The sequence below is a fragment of the Rhineura floridana genome, chromosome 2, assembly GCF_030035675.1.
Source record: "Rhineura floridana isolate rRhiFlo1 chromosome 2, rRhiFlo1.hap2, whole genome shotgun sequence".
In the NCBI taxonomy this organism is placed as follows: Eukaryota; Metazoa; Chordata; class Lepidosauria; order Squamata; family Rhineuridae; genus Rhineura; species Rhineura floridana.
In genome coordinates, this window is record NC_084481.1 from 93,287,875 (window position 1) to 93,308,830 (window position 20,956).

General features: G+C 44.0%; 1 protein-coding gene across 2 annotated transcripts in view; it reads right to left on the reverse strand.

Annotated features, from left to right (window-relative positions):
* PTPRN (protein tyrosine phosphatase receptor type N) overlaps positions 1-17,938 on the reverse strand; it is a 39,365-nt gene extending 21,427 nt beyond the window's left edge. For both annotated transcript variants that reach the window (XM_061609396.1, XM_061609395.1), the window contains exons 1-4: positions 17,669-17,938; positions 2,236-2,286; positions 1,368-1,481; positions 492-597 (exon numbers count right to left, since the gene is read on the reverse strand). In XM_061609396.1, coding sequence (XP_061465380.1) covers positions 492-597; positions 1,368-1,481; positions 2,236-2,286; positions 17,669-17,789 — 392 coding nt within the window. In that variant the 5' untranslated portion in view covers positions 17,790-17,938. The remainder of the gene's footprint in view (positions 1-491; positions 598-1,367; positions 1,482-2,235; positions 2,287-17,668) is intronic.
* Positions 17,939-20,956: the final 3,018 nt, after the last annotated feature.

Genomic DNA, 20,956 nt, shown 5'->3' on the forward strand with positions numbered 1-20,956 from the left:
ACAGAGGTTCTATACAGATGTGGAGATAAAATTTTGCCTTACCACACATTCAAAGGCGGTTCTTACATTCAGGTGTATATTTAGAGACACCTAGTTCTTAAAAGAACTTGCACATTTTTCAGACCCCTGAAGGAGCATTCCACTCCAAAACACGTAAAGCTAAAATGAAGTCTTGTGCCAGTGAGCACCAGAGCCTGACCTCCTCTTTGTCTTGATTCAAACCAGCTGCAATAACTTCCTTTCCTTTGAATGTGGATGTCTGGCTCTTGGGTGAGAGGAGCATAGGCTGGACCTGCGCTTGAGTTTTCGCTTCTTAAAAGTGGCCATATTGGATGACAGATGGAGATGGATCGCTGTTAGCTAGGAGGCAAGCAAGTCTCCATTTACTCTCCAAGAGCCCCCCTCCCAATTCTGGCCAGCAGGTATTGGCTAAAAGCTAATGGCAGCAACTCCAGTGAAAGCTCATATGCCAAACAAACTTCCCCCCCTACCTGTCCTCAGCCACAGACTCCCACAGAGGTGGAAGGTGAAGTCTGGGGATGCGCTCCATCTCATGAGAGATAACGTGCTGTGTAAGGTCATCCTGCCACGATAAACCTGCCATGAGGGTGGAGAGCTAAGTCAGAGCATGCTCACAATAGCCAAGCATTGAATCCGTGCATATCCTCTATTCTGTGAGAGTGAGCTGCACTCCAAAGTATGACCAGCCACTCAGACCAAATATTTTAACAAGGCATTTCCCCAAAACATAGCAACAGGGATTTACCAGAAACCAGTAGCAAAAACAAAGCCCTCCCACTCCAGATGTCCTTTTCATTGTGCATTCATGATGATTTGTGCTCATCATGGTACCAGAGCAGCTATACTTGATTCCATTTTCAATGCTGTTTGCACCTGGGAAAGTTTTGGGGCAACTTTGTTTCCAATCAGTGCATGTCATGTAATCTCCTGCTGAAGTTCTGTAACTTTTTATACCAAAAATGTTCCAATTTATTTTTTATTCCCCTTTTGTTGCACTATAGTGCAAGAGTGCCCCTCCAGGCAGCAGCTATGTGCTGGAGAACCGCCACAGAACTAATAAAGCAGATTAATGTGTGGATGATCCAGTATAAATCCACCACTAATGCATTACTGTTATCTCAATAACATGTTGCAGAATGCACCCACAAAAAACTCCAGCCTGGAGTAGGATGTGCCCCATTATAGAATGCATCTGGTACATGGAAGAAAAAAAAGACTGCCAAGCAATGTTGCCAAGCCTACAGGAAGGACACAGAGTGCTCTTAATCTCCTCTCCTGTTTTGTGCAGAGCTGGCTCAGTTTCCCCATTTGGCATTCATTCCTCCTCTTTAAGAGTGGACACTCACCTTGTGCCATAAGGTGCCGGAGCACATCCTGCAGATGCTGGAGCACAGAGGCTGTAACCTGGAAGTAGGGCTTCTCTCGCAGGGAACTTTCCTGGCACTGACCAAACAATCCATCTGCAAGTATAGCATGACTACAAGATAGACGGCCAAGCAACTCAGGGGAGGGGGCAAGACACAGGGAGGAGAGGAGAAGGGTGACAGAATAATGCACAGCGAGGCAAGCAGGAGGGTGATTAGGAGGCACAGCTTAAGCGGGACTTCAGTGCAGGATGCGACTATACCAAAAGTAGAAAACAGTTTGAACAAATTGCAAAAGTGCACATCTTAAGGAAGTTAAGTATATAAAAGCTCAAGGCTGAAATATTATGTACATTTTCCTGGGAGCAAACTCAGTGGGTTTTAGTCCCAAGCAAACATGGATAAGATTGCACAATGAGACAAGGAAAGGGTAATAATGTCATCTTGCAGAGGTAAGCAAACTGTCACTCCTTCCCCCATCCCATCTAGATGCCCCAAATGGACCAGCATTAGTTACACTGCTGTATCAAGGAGCACTTTGAGGACATATGCCAGCATGGAAAGAGGCAAACTCTTCCTTCGTTCTAAGGGCAGAAAGGCTTCCAGGTCAGATCCTGCTGCACACTATGACCTTTCCCTCCCTGACAACAAACCCAGAAAGTCTACTTTAACATATTGTTAATATTAATTAGTCATTTCTCCCCGCCCAAATGAAATTCAAAGCAACTTACAAACATAGTGAGGAAAACAAGCTTACAGCCCTTCCCAGCAACAAGTAGATGATGCTTTTCCTCGCTATGGTGTTAATGTCCCTAATATCCACCCACACATTCACCCCAAGCTTATTTACCTTGCACACAGACCTCTTGTTGGGAGCACAGTCTCCTGTCAAATAAGCAGCCTAGTAAAAGAGAGACAGGGATATGTCAAGAGTTTCTCAGACAGATGGATAGAAAATTCATGGAAGAGATGGTCCAAGTTGACTGATGTTCCACTTGGCTATCGAGATAATACTTTTAGCAGTGTAGGTCTCAGAATACTAAAAGGATTCAAAAACATATTAAAATGTTTCAGGTAAATAAGACTCCCCATTTCTTTCTACTTTTGGGACATCAGATTTGGGTGTGAGACTCAAGTACGAACTCCTAACTTTAACACTGAACTACATGGCTAAAGATCATGAAGGGGCAGCCAAGGCACTTCTGCAAACTCTCTTAGTTGCAGCAGCAATAATTCAGACCCAACAGTGGGAAGTCACATCAACTCTGACAATTATGGAATGGTTAGTCAACATGCTAAATATTGTAGGAATCACCAAGTTAACAGTTAACACAGGCAGAAGGAGTGGTCTCTGCATTCTCAATAGATTGTAAAGAGAAATGGACTTCATTTATCTCCTAATGGAAACTTTATATAGTAAGGAGTAAGGAGGAACATGGGTGATGCCACCCTAATTTCAGTGATCACGGGTAGAACGTATAGCCATGGGGAGGTGGTGAACTACCATAGAAGATGATGGCAAGGCTATCTATGCCTTGTTCCTCGCTCCCACTCCTCTCATGGATGGGTTCCTCATTGTTCATCTGCTGTGTCCTGTGTGTGTTGTTGTTTAACGCCAGACTGGTACACAGTAAGACCACACTCATCTATGATTTGATCGTGGATAACGGTGCTGATTAGGGGATAGGGCAGGGCACACCTTCAACTTGGTTTTTGCTCCAGATGGAGGAAGGGATGGTCTGGAGATAGCGAGGGTGGATGTCATCCCATTGTCATGGTCAGACCACTTCCTGGTGAAGTTTAGACTTATGGCTCTGATCCTTCCCTGCAGGGGTGGTGGACAGATTAAGATGGCCCGCCCCTGGAGACTAATGAAATCCACAGGATTTCTGAATGCCCTGGGGGAGTTCCCAGTAGATAGAGCAGGTGACCCTGTTGAAGCCCTTGTCATGCTGTGGAACAGTGAGGCACGTTGGGCTCTTGCCCAAGAGCCCTCTCCAGCATTGTGGAGCCCGATCTGCACCTTGATACACCAGTGAGCTAAGGGCAATGAAACAGGCTGGATGACGGCTAGAGAGCAAGTGGTGAAAGACATGCTGTGAGGCTGATTGGGCATGAGTAAAACATCATAACCGTGTCTACTGTGTGGCGGTGAGGGTGGTGAAGAAGCCCCACTTCTCTGCCATCCTCACATCCAGAGGAGCTTTTCTGTATTGTCAGGGGTCTGTTGACATCATCTCCAGGAAACAGACTTTTAGACCCTTTGGAGGCCCACTGTGAACTGTTTGCAAGGCACTTTGAGGGTAAAGTTGCTCATCTCCATAGCAATCTTGATGCCCCATCCACATCTACTGTAGTCCCCAGTGCAATGTCTGCTGCAACTTCTTGGGAAAGGTTTCAGTTGATGTGGCCTGATGACAGAGAAGTGCTTGAGATGATGCGGCCAGCAATGTGTCCTCTTAACCCTGGCCCTTCTTGACTTATTAAAGTTTGCTGAGAGGGTTTGACTGAGTGGATCCAGGGTGTGGTCAATGCATTGTTGCAGGAGGGAGTGGTTCCAGCCACCCTGAAAGGGGTGGTGATCCAAGCGCTCCTGAAAAAGCCCACCCTGGACCCATTGGTTTGCTACAACTACCTCCCAGTTTTAAATACCCCTTTCTTAGGGAAGGTGATTGAGAGGGTTGTGGCACAGCAATTGCAAGTACTCTTGGATGTACAGATTATCTTGACCTATTCCAGTCTGGGTTCAGGCTTGGTTATGGGACTGAATCAGCTTTGGTCGCCTTGATGGATGACCTTTATTGGGAGAAGGACATGGGGAGTGCAACCCTGTTAATCTTACTTGATCTCTCAGTGGCTTTTGATACCATTGACCATGGTATCCTTCTGGGAAGACTTGGTGAGATGGGTATCGGAGGCACTGTTTCACAGTGATTCCAATCCTATCTCCAGGGTTGTTTTCAGAGAATAGCATTGGGTGATTGTTTTTCGGCCCCCTGAAGTTGTGCTGTGGGGTGCTGCAGGGTACCATCTTGTCTCCCATGCTGTTTGACATCTATATGAAGCCCTTGGGAGAGGTCATCAGGAGATTTGGGGTGAGGTGTCAGCAGTATGCTGATGAGACCCAGCTCTATTTCTCTGTAACATCTGAATTGGGAGAGGCTGTGCAAGTCCTGCTGAAAGAATTGCACTGGCTGCCCATTACCTGCCAGGCCAAGTTCAAGGTTCTAGTTTTGGTGTACAAAGCCCTATACAGCTTGCGGCCAGGATACCTGAAAGACCGTCTTACCCTTTATATACCCTGTGAATCACTGCACTCTGCGAGGGTCTCCTGCAGATAGCATCTTATGAGGTCCATTCTGCACAACATAGGAAACAGACCTTTAGTGTAGTGGCACCTACTATTTGGAATTCCCTCCCCTTAACAGATGCTACTGGAGATCGTTGATTCATAGGGTTGCCATAAGTTGTAATCAACTTGAAGGCACATAACACACATAATATTAGACAGGTACCTACTGAAGACCTTCCTCTTTTAAGTCTTTTATGTTGAGACCTTATCCCAGTCTGTGTCTGTGTTGGAACTGATTTTTTAATGTTTTTAAACCTTTAAAAATGTTTTTAAACCTGTTTAAAAGATGTTTTACAAGCTTTTAAAATGTTTTTAAAGATGTTTTGTTTTAATATATTTTAAAGTCTGTTCTTATGATGTTTTGAAGTGTTTTTAGTGCTTTTGTTTGCCCCCCTGGGCTCCTGCTGGGAGGAAGGGTGGGATATAAATCAAACAGAGAGAGAGAGAGAGAGAGAGAGAGAGATTATTTATTTATTACATTTATATACCGCCCCATAGCCAAAGCTCTCTGGGTAGTTTACAGCAATTAAAAACAAAAACAAATATACAAATTTTAAAACACAAAAAACTTAAAAACACAAATTTTAAAAAAATAAAAATTTAAAAACACATATATAGAAAAGGAGGCTTTTTGACCTCTCTATCTGGTGCTTGGGACTCTCCCAAGATCATGCCTTCTGTCCAGTCCTTATCAACACTCCCAGATCAACTTCCCCAACTGCTTTTGCCTGGCTGAAACATGCCCTTTAACCATGATAATGCCTCTTGCTTGCCTGGGTGAAAAATGAAGCCTCTAAATTTTGCTTGGCTGGAATGTAGCTGACTGTACAAAAGTTAGAGTCAAACTGTTGCTCCACCCACATTTTGCCTCTGGTCCCACCCACCCTGTTATTCAGCCCTCAAAGAGTTGCCCATGAGGTAATGTGGCCCTCAGAATGGAAAAGATTCCCTACCCCTGCTGTAAAAGTTTAATATAAACTTTAAAAAAATGTATTATATAATCTTTGATAGCCATCTTTGCACCCTGGTCCAAGTTGCGCCACGGCAAGTGCTCCTATCATCACCTCAACCTTGTTTTACTATTGATGCACAATTAGGAAATGGTTCATATTTAATTGGATGTGGGTTAAACAAGTACACAAAAGAACTATTACAGAAAAGGAAAAGGAAAGTGTGAAAGTGACAGATTGCCCATTAAAAAAAAAGTTAAAGAAAAGCACACAATTATCAGCCCAGAAACTCCAAATGACCTAGCAATTGATCAAGAAGTAATATATAAAAGGCTTTTCAGTTACAAAAAACCTTATTTCCTTAGAAAGCTGATCCTGGAGACAAGAGACTGATGGAAGAATTAACTGAACTAATTAAAGCACTGAAAAATTGACAGATTTTAGAATTTCTTTTGGGGGGGTTGAACAAAGTAAATGACATTCCATCTATTAACAGCCATTAATGAGACACTGAAATACAAAGAGAGACTTTGAATAATGAGGCAAAAACTAAAGCAATTTAAAAAAAATAAATAAACGTAACAGATATAGTGGAGCTATCCTGCTACTGAACTAGGATACAGATGCATTTACAAATGAACTTCAGCAAGCAGATTATTTTCAAAGTCCTCAAGTTTATGAATAGAGATCAGACACAACCCAGCTTGGGGCTTGGCAGTCAACTAGAGGGTTGTGGGGGAATCCTCCTAAGTAGAGGAGATGGGAAACTTCTGTAAATTTCCTTAAGTTAACTTATAAATCCCATTGGCTGGCTTGGGTCTTAATTGCATAGCAACTTGAACTTTCCCTGCCCTCCAAACTAGCCAGCAAGCAGAACTCCATATCTCATAGAAGCTTTAATTTGACCTGCAGTTGCAGTCTTTTTTTCTTTTTTGCAAAATAACAACAACAATAATCCATAAACTGGGAAGAGGAAACTTGGCATACCCTTCCTCCAGTCTCTCTAGCTGGCCATCCTAAAAGCACATCATAGCGTGGTTTCCTTTTATTTCCACAACCAGCCACCCCACAGCAACATTGTTGTGGATCAATCAAGGGGTTGGCCAAGAGCACATAACTCAGGTTTTCCACCACCCTTGTTTTTGAAGTGACATAGTGGACAAGATTTTTTAACCTTTATTATAGTCCTAAACACCAGTTTTTGAACACAGCCTGTATTGACTTTTATATAAGGGGGGGTAGTTTAGTTTAAATCACTAACAGCAATAAGCACTCACCTAATTTCACCCAGGGTTCTATATCCAATCCAAAAATAATGCTCACTTCAAGGACAATTCAAGAATACACAGCAAGAGTCACCATGACTGAATAGGAAGCAATTAATTAGCCGTTTTATAAAAGGGGGAAGAGGATAATGTGAACAGGCTGATGCTTTTTTTTAAGAAAAAAAAAAGGTTGTCACAAATGATAACTGAAAAACAGAAGGACAGAAAATGCTGGAATGCAACATTTTGATAGTGACGTCATATGGATTCCTTTCTCAATACTGACTGAATGAGGGATGCCCATTCCAGACTCAACAGCTAGCATGGAAACAATTGAAACTTGGCAACAATACTTGGTTATCAAGGAAAAGTCAGACACAAGCCGGCTGAAAGGAGCTAGCCATGGTGCTGAAACAATCCTTGCCACAACTGAGACGGAAATTAAGTCCACTTGAAAAGGAGATACAGATTCCCTATTTCCAAAGATGTTAGGATGGCTTAGCAAATCTGGGGCAACTCTAGCTTCTTAGCTGGACCTTATCACTGATCTTTGCAAACAAATAAAGGCACAGAAACTGGCAAAATAACTGTGCAAACAAGGTTTCTATCAAAAATCTCAGTTTGGGGGGAGAATAAAATGAGTTGTCAAACTGGTTGAGGGTGTGTGTTGGGAGATTATCTTTGTAGAGGCCAAAGCAGCATGAAAACCAGCACTCTTGCCATTGCTGTGCTCCTTTGTCCTTGGTTGCATTTGCCTTTTGCCTCTTCCCTCCACCCCCATCATCTCCATGGTGGCACAGTTTTGCTAACATGTAGAAGATCACTTGTTAATAGTGACCAATAGAGAGAAGTGGAAGGAAGTATATAAATTAAGGAAGCTCCCAAAGGGTCAGTTCATATTTTATGGAGCAGAAGCCTGCCATGTGTATACTTGTGTCTTCAGCAAATACCATGATTCATGCAAGCGAGACCAGTTATGTGCCACAGAGCTTAAATCAGACACCACACCCTCCCCAATATCTATCACCTGTTTACAAACAAGCATGCTTCCTGTTACGACATTCATCATGGCAAATACTAGCATATAAAGCAGTAGACATGTTTGCTGTGAAAGTCAATCCTGAGAAACTCCTAGGTGTAGCACTGGCTGTCTGTAATATGTGGAGGAGAGAATGTTATATGGCATAACTCACCCATCCAATATGGATTCAGATATTGCCAGACTATATCAGTAACCCAAAGCCTACAATCTACCCAGCAAAGCTAGGCTTGATACTGGCAAGTCACTTAGGACTATCCCTCCCATACTTTTAAGGATTTGTTATTCTGTCTTTTTTAATCAAAAAGTTGGGTTTTTTCCAGTTATTGCCTTAAAAACCCTGAGACACTCTTCCCTTGAAAGGTCGCTTGGGCTATTTGCCTTCCGGTGACTTGTGAAGACTTCCTTGTTTCAGAAGGCACTTGAGGGTGGATTTTGTTTTTTAAAGCAAGAACAATTACTGCTTGCATTTTGTCAGTTTCTGTATTGAAGATCTTGCTGCTGTTTTTAGTTATAGTTTTACTGTTAGATTTACGTACATGTGTCTTCTAAAATTTTATGAGCTGCCTTGAGTGTGTTAGTTAAAGTAGAAAGGCAGAATAAACACATATTTTTAAAGAAATATACAAGGTGGCTAACAAGGACAAAATGAAAGATACTCAAATAAAACCAATTAAAATAACATTTACAAGATACTGAACCAACAATGAATAAGATCAAATTAGACAAGGAGAACAGCCAAAAGGAGGAGATAACTCCAGGGAGGACTGAATGCTGTCTGAGAAGTAGCCTTTGCTCAACATTGAAAAAACAGCAAGGAGGCAGCAGAATGGGTCCTCTCCCTGGCAGGATGCTAGATAAGTATGTTGAAGTCTATGACAAAGGCAGTTAAGTCTTGTTTGTTTATTTATTTATTAAGTACTTTTCTATCACTTTTCTGGTCAAAAAGCTCTCAAAGTGGTACACATAAAAATTCATCTTAAAAAAAGTTTTAACAACTCCTTCAAAGTAGTAATAAAAAGCAGCAACAGTTAAAGTTATAGCTTCAAAATACAGGTCAGCATTATTACCCAATTAAAAATGGATTTGAATAGCCAAACTTAAAAAAACAATTAAACATTGTCATCATCATTAATTAAATTTATACCCTGCCCTTCCTCCTAGAAGGAGCCCAGGGTGGCAGTGAGGGAACCAAAATGCACCTCCTGCGGGAGGGAGTTCCACCTAGATGGGGCCACCACTAAACAGGGACCTGACTCTTGCATCCACCAACCGGACAGGCAGTTCATACAGGTGAATCTGCAAGCAGGGCCTCTGCAGCCAATCTTAATGCCTACACAGGTAAATATATAGGTTTCATCAGTACTTGGTCTCAATAATTCAAACCTTCTTAAAAGGAGAACAGCTAGTCAAGAGACTCAAATCTCTCCAAAACACTTGAGAGTTGTTTAAAACCACAATAATAGAAGCTCAGCTAGAATGACCACAGAAAGGTCAGATCAAGAAAGGTACTGCAAAGGCCAAGAGGATGCCTGAATGGTTAACAAGAGTAAAAAAACCTATTAGAAGTAATTTGGGGAGCACATTGCTAAAAACATAAAGACCACCACCAACAAAAATATTTAAATATATTAGCAGCAGAAGATCACCTAGGGAAGCACCTGGACCTTTGGATGACAAAAGAGTCAAAGGTGTGCTAAAGGAGAATAATGAGATTGCAGAGAAGCTGAATTAATTCTTTGCATCTATCTTCATAGCAGAAGATATACAGCAGATCCTTGTGCCTAATTTGTGAACTAATTTTCAAAGGGAGTCTGAGAATTAGAGATGACCTTTTCAGCCTTATTGACAAAATAAAAACTGACAAAGATGGCATCCACCCAAGAGTTCTTAAAAAACTCAAATGTGAAATTCCTGATTTTCTAAAAAAAAAAAAGTAACTTGTCCATAAGATCATCCTCCATATCTGAGGACTGGAAAGTGGCCAATGTAATACCAGTTTTTAAAAAGGAATCAATCTAGGGGAGAACCTGGAAGTTACAGGCTGATTAGCTTCATGTCTGTTCCAGGAAAACTGGTAGAAAGTACTGTTAAAGACAGAAATAACAAGCATATAAAAAAACAAGCCTTGCTGAAGCAGAACCAGCATGGCTTTTCCATGAGTGGTTTTTTTTTTGAGTATCAACAAACATATAGAAGTGATCCAGTTGACACACTATACTTAAGATTTCCAAAACGCATTTGACAAAGTACCTCATCAAAGCCTTCAGAGCAAGCTGAGCAGTCATGGAATAAGAAACACTAGAAAGTGATGTGAATACCATTTGTTCTGCTTTTGTTATGTTAAAAGGGGCAAAGGGGAAGACTGAACTGCTAGGGGACTGTGGGGGGTGAGAAGGAAACTGCTATTGCTATTAAGCTGCCATCGGCATCATGGGAGGTTCCCCTAAAATGCAGACAGCAGTTTCACCAGCATCCAGACCTTGACATAGAGATAGCTAATTAAACCTCCCCCCTCCCCACATGGCTCCTCAGCAGTTTAGGCTTCCCCTCAGCTACTATTTACAGACCAAGCCATGCACATAAATTGCATCCACACAATTAAGGTAGAGCAAGGGTTCTCAAACCATGGTCTGTGGACCACTTGTGATCCGGGAGCTGCATCCAGGTGGTTCGTAGCATGTCTGTGGATTTGTGGTTGAAGACGGAGACAGCACATTTTATTGCTTTGTTTAGTTCGTGTATTTTATTATATTGCAATTTGAATTCTATGGAATTCAAATTGTAATACAATAAAATACAATACGTAAGAAATAATGGAAGCAGTAAAAATACAATTGAAATACAATTGAAAAATCATACAGCATCTGAAATATGAAATGGACTGCCTTCAAGTCGATTCCGACTTATGAGCGACCCTATGAAGAGGGTTTTCATGGTAAGCGGTATTCAGAGGGAGTTTACCATTGCCTCCCTCTGAGGCTGAGAGGCAGTGACTGTCCCAAGATCGCCCAGTGAGCTTCATGGCTGTGTGGGGATTCGAACCCTGGTCTCACAGGAAGTAGTCCAACACTCTAACCACTACACCACACACCATACAGCACAGCATAATACAACTGCCACAACAATAAGAAAAAATATTAAGAGGTCCACCAAGACTCTCAGGAATTTTAAAGTGGTCCATGGGGGGAAAACATCTGAGAACTACTAAAGTAAAGTCTAGCTTGTCCCTAACAAGTATTGGAGAGGCAGGCTTTCCCTGCCTCAGGATTTTCTCGCTCCCTGGAACTGTGTGCATCAATTTTAATTTCTTATTATAAGCCACCTTGTGAGGGCTTGCCCTAAAAGATGGGATAGAAACAACTAAAATAAAAATAATAAACTGCCCCAGCAGGGGCCACCTCACAATTTGAGAGCCTGGGGGTAACCTATTCCCATTCAGATTATAAACTACTGGAGTGGTTCTGAAAATGACAAGCAATGCAGATCTACATGATTTACTTCTAGGCTTTTCTCCCCAGATCTCCTATCAAGAGATAATCGGAGCATCTATGAATTACACAAAGAAGTCTGTGGAACTGTGACAGATTGTTTGGTATTCTTGATGTTCCAGCGCATCAAAACTACCACAGGTTAATGCCTGATAGTAACAGTTATCAGGACTGGACAGAAATCTAAGGGTGTGTGTGTGTCATCTAATTCAAAGGAAGTAATTAGAATTTATACAGATGGGGGATGTGGGCAAACAATATCCAGCTCTGGCAAACACCTGGTGCAGAACCAAGGCTACCTCGAGGAAATCATGGTCCTTGAAAGTGGGTTTGAAGTCCATAGAAACAGACACAAATATAGATATGTCATTTGTGGCTTTCACCCCTGTTCATTTATAACACCATGAAACGTAGAGGAAAATAGTCAAGTCTACAGAGTACCAGGGCACAAAAATAGTAGGTCTCTTCTCACGTCAGCCACAGCCACACTGAATATCACAGCTGTCCAATTGGTGCGGTGAGTCAGAGTAGGCCACGGCAACACACTTGCGTTGCACTACCACTGACGTCTTTGTCAGAGTGAGTCAGAGGCCTCCAGAGGAATGGAATTCTGCAGCCAAGCATAGCAAGGATGTCTCTGGCTGTCAGCACACCTGTCCAATTCTAGCTACACATTCAGCAGACGGTCCAAGGTGCACCTTCCAACTTGAGGCTTAAGCAAAAATCTCAGAAGATGCTGGTTAGGTCCCAATCTCTACAAATGACAGTTCATTAGAATCCCTCCAAACCACTAAGATGCTGGGCAGCATTGCTCCCCACAAAGTACTGGGGGGGAGAGAGCACACACTATTGGACTAGGCAGAGGCCCTAATCAACTGGAGAAGTCCCTCTTATAAAGTTGGCAAGAGAGGAAGAATTCTCTCTTTTTGCCCTGCCTTTCCAATTTATCCCCATTATTAACTAATAAAGAAATGCAATGACAGGTTTTCCAAGCAATCTCTAAGTTTCATGGTTTTACCCTCTCATCTGCCCAAGACTTCCTTTTAACCTGCTAGCTTTAGCAGTGCAATCTATCCACTCTTTCCTTTTGGGATCCTACATTCCTGAAGACCGCACAAATGAGATAGCAGAGGAAACACGGCATCCTTTTGGTATCCCCAAAGGTCCACAGAGAATATCCCTGACTTCAGGAGGCCATGCTCAAGCCTCCCACTGAGAAGGGCTATGCCTTGGGCCTGGGAACATAGGAAGCTGCCTTATACTGAGCAAAATCATTGGACTATCCAGTTCAGTATTGTCTACACTGACTGGCAGCAGCTCTCCAAGGTTTCAGGAAAAAAAAATCTCCGAACCCAACCTGGAGTTACTGGGGATTAATCCTGCAACCTTCTGCATGCAAATCAGATACTACAACTCTTCCCCTATGGTAGCTCACATACAACTGGGGAAAAAAACTGGTACAAGTTTTCAGCTAGTGGCTCCTCCTTCATGCCAATGGTTTTAAAAATAATAATAAGTACCTTAGAGTTATTTGGCCATGCTTGCCTCATGGTGTTTTTTGCAGGGAAGGCTACTTAGCCCTTGATATTTTTGCAGGGAAGGCATGGGCTAATAGCTTCAGGAAAAGTAACCTGAAATGTTGGATGGGGTGGGGAAGATGGACAAGAAGAGCAGTCTGATCTTTCCATCAATCTAGAAGAAGAGGGTAGAATGGCTGCACTTTCCCCATTTGGAGTGTGTCCTCTGTGCATATACATGTGTGTGTGCACACGTGCGTGTGTGCATGAGAGAGCCATTTCATGATAGATTACTTGATCATTATTTCCCAGTTCTAAAATCCAGAGTCAGAGAAGAACCTTGCAAATGGTTGAAGATGGGCCACTCATCTGTGGAACAGTGAGAGCTGGTGAGGTGCAAGCACTGTGGTTTACAACGCCCTCCGCCTTCCTCAGACTAACTGGAGCCTTCAAAAAGTCAGACCAAAATATTTATACATTGCAAGGCTTCAAGGTTCTCAGGGCATGAACTGCTGCCTCATTCCTTTGCTGTTGCCTAAGCATTTTCCTCAAATGCTTGCAAGCTAGGTCAGCAAAGGGCCTGCAGAAGACTTTCAGGGAATCTCCTGGTATCATGCAGCAAGATTCCTTTTCCAAATCCACACACTCCAAACAGATTGAGAAACTTCAAAATATTTTTTTTAAGCCCAGCTTTTGTGCAAGACACATATAGAAGTCAATGAGACCAGAGCAACAACATGATGGAAGACAGGCCAAGAGTCTGGTCTTAAAATAAGTTTATAACAAACCCACATATTGTACACACAAAATATAGGCCTAGCTCACAGAGTTATTTTTAGAATGCATTTCATTAAACCTTAATGTATTTTTAATGCTACATTAAAAATGCTCGCTCTCTCCCCCCCCCCCCTTTAATATCACTGCAGATGCTGCACTGGCAACAGGATTTGGCTTCTAGTCAAAATGTGGAAGGCCATGAGAAATTCAGTGCTCACAAATGTTTGATCAAGCTGCAGTTGCCTTTCCCCAGCATAGAGCACTTGGTGTTCAATTCCCAGCAGGTAATAAAGAGAGAGAGGAAACAATTTCCCCATTTTAGGATTCTCATAGGGGCTGAAAGGTGTTTTGTAAAGTGAATAGGGGTGAAATATGCCCATGAAATGTATCCTGAGTTTTGGCCAGGAAAGAGTTCTGGCTGCTGCAGCTCAATGTATGAATATTCCAGGATAACGATGATTCATTGAGGCAGTGAACACAACCAAATAGTCACCAGCAGATAAGCTTCAAAACAGTTTTGCAAAAATAATCTTCCATTCATCTCCTCTTTCTGATCTTGGGTTGATGCAGTCTAGTTATCTAACTTTTCGGTGTTATCAAATCTGGTCAGTGTCACTTTAAGATAAACCGAGTTTTAGGATCATTGCTGATACTGCATCGAAGATGGGGGGTTGTTAAGAAGACACTTTAGAAATGAAGGTTTGATGACCATCAATGAAAAGGGAGAAGGAATTAGGAAGAAACAAATAGTTGCTGGATGTCTCCAAGATTAGGTGCCTCCAGTAGTAGCCAAAGCAATAATTCCCATATTTGGCCTCACCTCTGTGCAGCTACATTTCCATGGCTCCACAGACCAACATCCTTTTTTCTTCTCCTCAGCTACTGCACTGTTTTGCAATTAGGGTGACAGAATGTCAAATCTAGCTTGGGTGGCACTGCCTCAAATTCTTTAACACATATGGCAATACAAAATGGAGTCAGTCATATAAATGAGGTGTTATTGTTTTGCTGCGTGTATACAGAGGGTCACTTATCAAATGATAGTTTACCACTACATGTATGTACTCATTTGGTAAGCTGGTTGTCTATTTTCCTGCTACGTGATGAGAAGACTCATGCCATTCCCCCATCCTTCCTTCTCTGGATTTCAAATGAGGTGCAGAAGTATGCAAGATTTTCCTCACTAGTTGGCACAACAATATAGGTGACCAATTTACCAAGTGGTTGCATGCACATCATGGTAACTGGCCGTTGGTGTTTACCCATTGTTTTATGTCAGGAGCAGAGAACCTGCGATATCCCAAATGTTGTGGGACTCCAATTCTAATCAGCCCCAGCCACATGGCTAATGGTTAGAATGTTGGAGTTGGAGTCCAACATGGACTCCCAAACCAGGACTGGAGTCCAACATCATCTGGAGACCCACAGATTCCCCACCCCTGCTATATAAGATGAGTTGTGCTAATAAGGTCCAGAATATAAACTGTGTCTGCTACCTTAATCCATGACAATATGAGTGTTGACATGAGTTTTTTCAGCAGGGAAGAAAGCTACAGATCTACCATACTCACTCCAACACATTATTGTAGGTTGCCAAAAATCATCCCATCCACTGAGACCACACTAGACTTTTAACTTATAGTGGGAGCTTTGATTGAATAGAAAGCATCAATATTTCTGCCTTCAGGCCTTCCACATCTACAAACTAACCAGGCAGTAACTCTGGAGAATTTACTAAAGGGAGGAAATCTCTCTAGTCTTACCCCCACCCTAACCTATACTCATTACTGCTTAATCTAGTCTTGGCCTGCTTTTCTCCACAGCCAGCTCCTGGGTGGTGGTGATGGAAGAAATCACAGGTCAATTTTGAAATGCAAAAAGCCAGCAAAGCATCCACACTAACACTCCTGTCATGCTTGGGGCTAGTGACTAGACTTGTGCACTTTGCCCTCTACGTTCATGGGTACAGTGGGAGGGATATTTTCCCATTTCAGCAGTTCCACAGACACACCCCAACCACCACATAGTATCTGATGCAACTCCCTGGCCTACAGGCCAGCAAACTGATCAAAGGATTCTGTCCTCAGCACCTAGAACCTATATTAGGGGGAAAGCATCCAGGCAACCTTTCTAGGTCAAATGCAAGAACAGAGCAGGAGCAATTAATGATGGCATCACTTCCCTCCTTGAACATGTAATGCACAGTTAGCAGCTTCACATGCTAAGTTTCTCCCAAAACTGACAAGGGCCAACCTTGCCCTAAAAAGAAGAGGCTCCTGATAAAAGAGGGCCTGCCAAAGAGGGCAGGTCAGGAGTCAGCATCCACAAGCTCCAAAAACCTCCACACGCATTTATTGCTCCAGCGGTTTTAGAAGTGGCTGTTGCTGTGCATCCAACCTATTCAGCCAGTCAGTTGAGTGCCACTGAAGTACTCAGCCGAGATGCAGATTTACCCAAATTTGAGAGCTGCGAGGCAAAAAGAGACTTGCCTGCGCCATTTCCTGCTGCAGCCTCATTAAAAAAATAGAGTGGATTTATTTTGCAAATAAGGAACTTCCAAGGAGGAGGCAGAAATCAATAATCAGACACAAAGAGGGTACCAAACTACACTGCCTCAGTACTTCTACAGTACTAGATTTGGGGGGGGGAAGAGAGAACTCTGCTATTTCCTAGAAGGAATTCCTCTCAGCATCCCAGCTTTCTTCAGCAGAGAGAGAAAGGCAGCCCTAAAGGGGGCACAGCTGATGTTGCAACAGGCAGCTGGGTCAGGCTGGAAAAGGGGAGGGGGTAAAGAAGAAAAGCCCAGCGGGCGAGCAGGGAGAGAATGACGTCAGTGACTGAACTGAGGAGGAAAACACGGGGGGGAGGGAGAAAGAGATAAGAGAGATCTACCCGGAATCTAACAGAGAAAGGGGAGAGAGAGACGGCGCTAGCCAAGACTGACAACGCTGTGACGTGCACATGACAGGCTGCCACGCAAAATGGTGACAATCTCCCTTTGGCGGGGGCTGAAGCCGCACTAGGGAAAAGGAGAAAACCTCATCCCAAAGGAGAATGGGGTGCGTGTGGACAGATAAAAACACATACACAGCAGTGCGAGGAAGAGGGGAGAACGGGGCCGGGCGGGGGAGGGACCACCACCCCGGACCTAAAGCGCGAGGGAAAATAAGCAGTTATTCTGGAGGCTTGCGCGGCAAAACAAGATGGGTAAGGGGGATGGGGATGGGGAAGCAGCCTCGGGCTCAGGCCCTGGTGAGGAGATGCTCCGCTCCATGTTTCCTGCAGAACTGAGGCAGCAGGACCTACCGATGTCTTACATGGGCTTTAACAACAAGGGATCCCCGCTTGCCTCCGCCTCCCAGTGGGAAACAGCAACCTGCGGAAGGGTAACGGTGCCGGGATTTGCCTTCCCGTGCCACCACCTTTTTGCCAAGACAGCGACCGCCCCCTCCTCAAATCCCCACCATATTTAAGACTCAAAACCCAACCCTTATCCCCGAGCTGGAACAGACTCTTTTCCAATCCCCAGAGGAAGGGGGGGAGTTTTATTTTGGGGAGGGAAAGAGAGAAAGGACACCAGGAGCGTGGGAGGTCCAGTGTGCACGAAAAGTAGGAAGAGCAGCTACAGCCTGCCATATGGAAGCGAAGGCTCTACCCGTGATCTCTCCCGGCGGGGGCAGAGGGAAGGAAGGAGCCACTTGACCGGGCAGTCGCACCGCTACCTTAAGGCCCCACCGTTCACCCCGTCCACTCCAGCTCTGAGCATCTCAAGCCAAGGCTCGCCTTCACCCTTCCAGCATCTGAAGACCTACTCTTCTGGACGTCCTCCCTCCCTCGTTTCTGCCAGCCAGTCAATCTGCCTGCCCGCATCCTCATCCCCAGATGATCTCACCGTGTAGCACTTGCAGTGGGCGATCCCCAGCAGCCCCGGCCCCAAGGAACGGCGGCGGCGGCAGCAGCAGCAAGAGAAGGAAACAGCCAAGCGCCCGGAGCAGACTCCGCCACCGCCCCATGCCGGCCGGCGCCCCCGCTCACAGCCCAGGCAGCCGCCGCCTGCACGGCCGCTGCACCATCCTTAACCCAACAGTCAGCGCCCCCTCCAGATCGACACTAGGACACACACCTCCCCTCCAACTAACCAATCTCAACGAACATGCAAAACACACTCCTGCGACTGAATAACCTATCACAACACAGAAAAAGGACACGCCTTTATAGGAAAAGCCAACCACAAAAACTCAGGCCACACCCTTTTAAAAAATTACGCCTCCATATTACACGACAGGCCACACCCCTCTCCCTCATAATATACCGACCGCATTCCCAAATCCATGTTACGCCTCTGACCAATTGTACTAACTCGAGAATGTTAGGTTGGCACACCCCTTACTACTGATGCTTCAGAGATTACACCAATCACTACGTTAGTGAGGTGGTTGAATCACACCTCCTGCAGCCAAGCGCATCCAAGGTCTGGGATTTGGCCACATTCCACTGAAACCTCCACCACGATCTCTCCAAGAACACAGCAACCAAAAATAGCCCTATGACATGACAATTTATAAATCTACAATCTCTCTAGATACACTCGGCAACACCCACCTTCTGTGAACTTCCTGTGTTCTTGTACAAGATAAAAAAAAGGGCTTTCCTATAGGTCCAACATTCCTGCTCAAAAGGCATAACGCAGGGAACTCAGCAAAGCAGCATTATGGCATCCCTCTTTCACGTGATTCTCATGCTTGCATATCAGACTCGTGCATATCCTTGAGCTGCCAGATTGATTATACAGAACCAGCCTCCCCTTTGGTAGCCAGAAGTTAGATTGGGACCTATTGTTAGACCCCTAAGTGATTTGCAGTAGATCAGCAAGGATTTCTGGCTTCCAAACGTTTAACAATAGCATCTTGGAATAACCAGGAAGGGTGGGTGTGGATTTGAAAGCTCCATTCAGTGGTAATAAAACAAATTCCTTGGCTCGGAATTCTTCAGTTCTAAATTATATGGCTTCCGCACCTGGCTTGGGTTAGCAGTTTGAGTAAGATAACAAAGTTCCACAAGCTACCCCTGTGCTAGAGCACCATTTCCCACTGGGCAGCATCCAGTAATAGATGCAACACAATCCTTGGAAACACCATCCTGAGTTGTAGCCTCACCCTCATTTCTCCCTTGTACCAAAAAGTACAAATGAATTACCAACATTGCTGTTAAGCAGAAAACCAGAAATATTCTCAGAAGGGTGAAGTGCACACAAACACACAGGGAGAAAGGGACAACCAAAATGATCAGGCTACTGGGCCTATTTATTGGGGGGGGGGGAGCAAGAAGGGACATGTTTGAAACTTCGCAAATTATGCAGGATATAGAGAAAAGTGCTGGGACAGGTTTTTCTCCCATTCTCAGTAGAACTCAGAGTTAACCAATGAAATTGGATGGGACATTCAGCAGAACAAATGAAAGTGCTCCTTCACATAATGCATGCAATTCATTTCCGTAAGACGTGGAGATGGCCGCAACCTTGGACATCTTTAAGAAATTAGCCTTATCCTCCATGAATGACTACTTGCCATGATAACTATATACAATCTTCTAGGATCAGAGACACCCTAAACTATTATTGGAGCAGCTGTCAATGCAGGAGGGCTATTGTTGTTATGTGCTGCCTGTGGGCTTCCCATAGGCATCTGGTTGGCCAGTGTGAGCAACAGGATGTTGGACTAGACAGGCCTTCATTCTGTTCCTGCTGGACTCTGGCTTCTAGTGGGCTACACAATAATATGAAACAGTTTTTGCTAAAATGACCAGTAGTAAAGTGGCTAAACAAGACTATTTACAGCTTTCAGACCACCACCAATAGAAATGGGTGGCTCTCCTATTTTGTTGCACAGCTGGCTTCTTTCTCTCCCCTCAGAACCAGGCATTGTTTTAAGTCATTGTAGGAGAATCCATGTAGGAAACAAGTAGAGCGCTTCCTCTCAAAAATAGGATGTTAAGGATGTGCACTTGAGAGATTCAAAGTCAGTTATCCCACACTGCTCCCCTCTTAAAAGAGTTCCAATATAACAGTGAGGAAGGTCCAATGCACTCACCAAATGTACTAAGCCAGTGCAATAGTCCAGCATGTCTGCTGTACCAAGGGCTAGCTTCAAAGGCTATTGCGAGCTTTCAATACTATGCAGGACACCCTAAAACCAAAGGATGCAAGTTTAGGCTCTTGTGACAACCATAGGCAAATTCATGTATGATCCCTTGGCCATGTTCCACAACAGCAACCTTCATAGGTTAATTTAGTGATGAAAGGGCAGAGGGAAGTGCTGTAAGTTAATTTCAGCTGGTACAACCTGTCTTGCACAATGCAGGAGTAAAGCTGTTCCCTATTCCTTTTCCAACTCTCTATTCCTTTCTATAGAACTATTACTTTCCTCACATTGAAAAACAAACTCTGCTAACCTGAACAGAGGTGGGGAGAAGGAGGGAAGCATTGAACAAGATGGCACTTTTATAGGTCCTTACAACTCAATTACAGTTGGAAGAACTACATGTTTCACAATCTACTAGACTATACAGCTATCACTACAGACTATCGAGACAGCTATTCAGTCTAGAAAAGGGACATGAAAATGGGAGCTAGGTATACATCGTAAAAAGTATGACATTTTGCACAAACAGAAATGCTTGCTTTTGCCTTAGAAGACAAAGAGCACACTGTTTGGTCAACCAGCAGATAAAAAGACAGAATTCCATCCTTGTCCAGCAGATGCCACTGCCACTTTTGGTAGCAGAGTCCTGCGTGGGTACTTTCCCCATTGGGAAAAGCTGCCTTCCACTTAAAGCAGGGATGAGGAACCTCAGGCCTGGGGGCTAAATGCAGCCCTCCAAGCCTCCCTATCTGGCCTTTCGGACTCTTCCCAAGCCACACCCTCTTTCCCCAGGCCACACTCCTAAACAGACCGGCTCTTTTCTGGGTGGAACACATCCTTGAACTGTGATAATGCCTCATTTGCCCCGATGGAGGATAAGAGAGATGTGGGTGGATGTAGAAACCTTTTACTTTTACTGGGCAAAGGTTAAGGATCACACCTGTTGTTCCACACACTTTTGCCTCCCACCACTGGTGTGCCTATCAGTGAATGCAGCCCTCTGGCTGAAAAGGTTTCCCTCTCCCAACATGGAGGGTGAC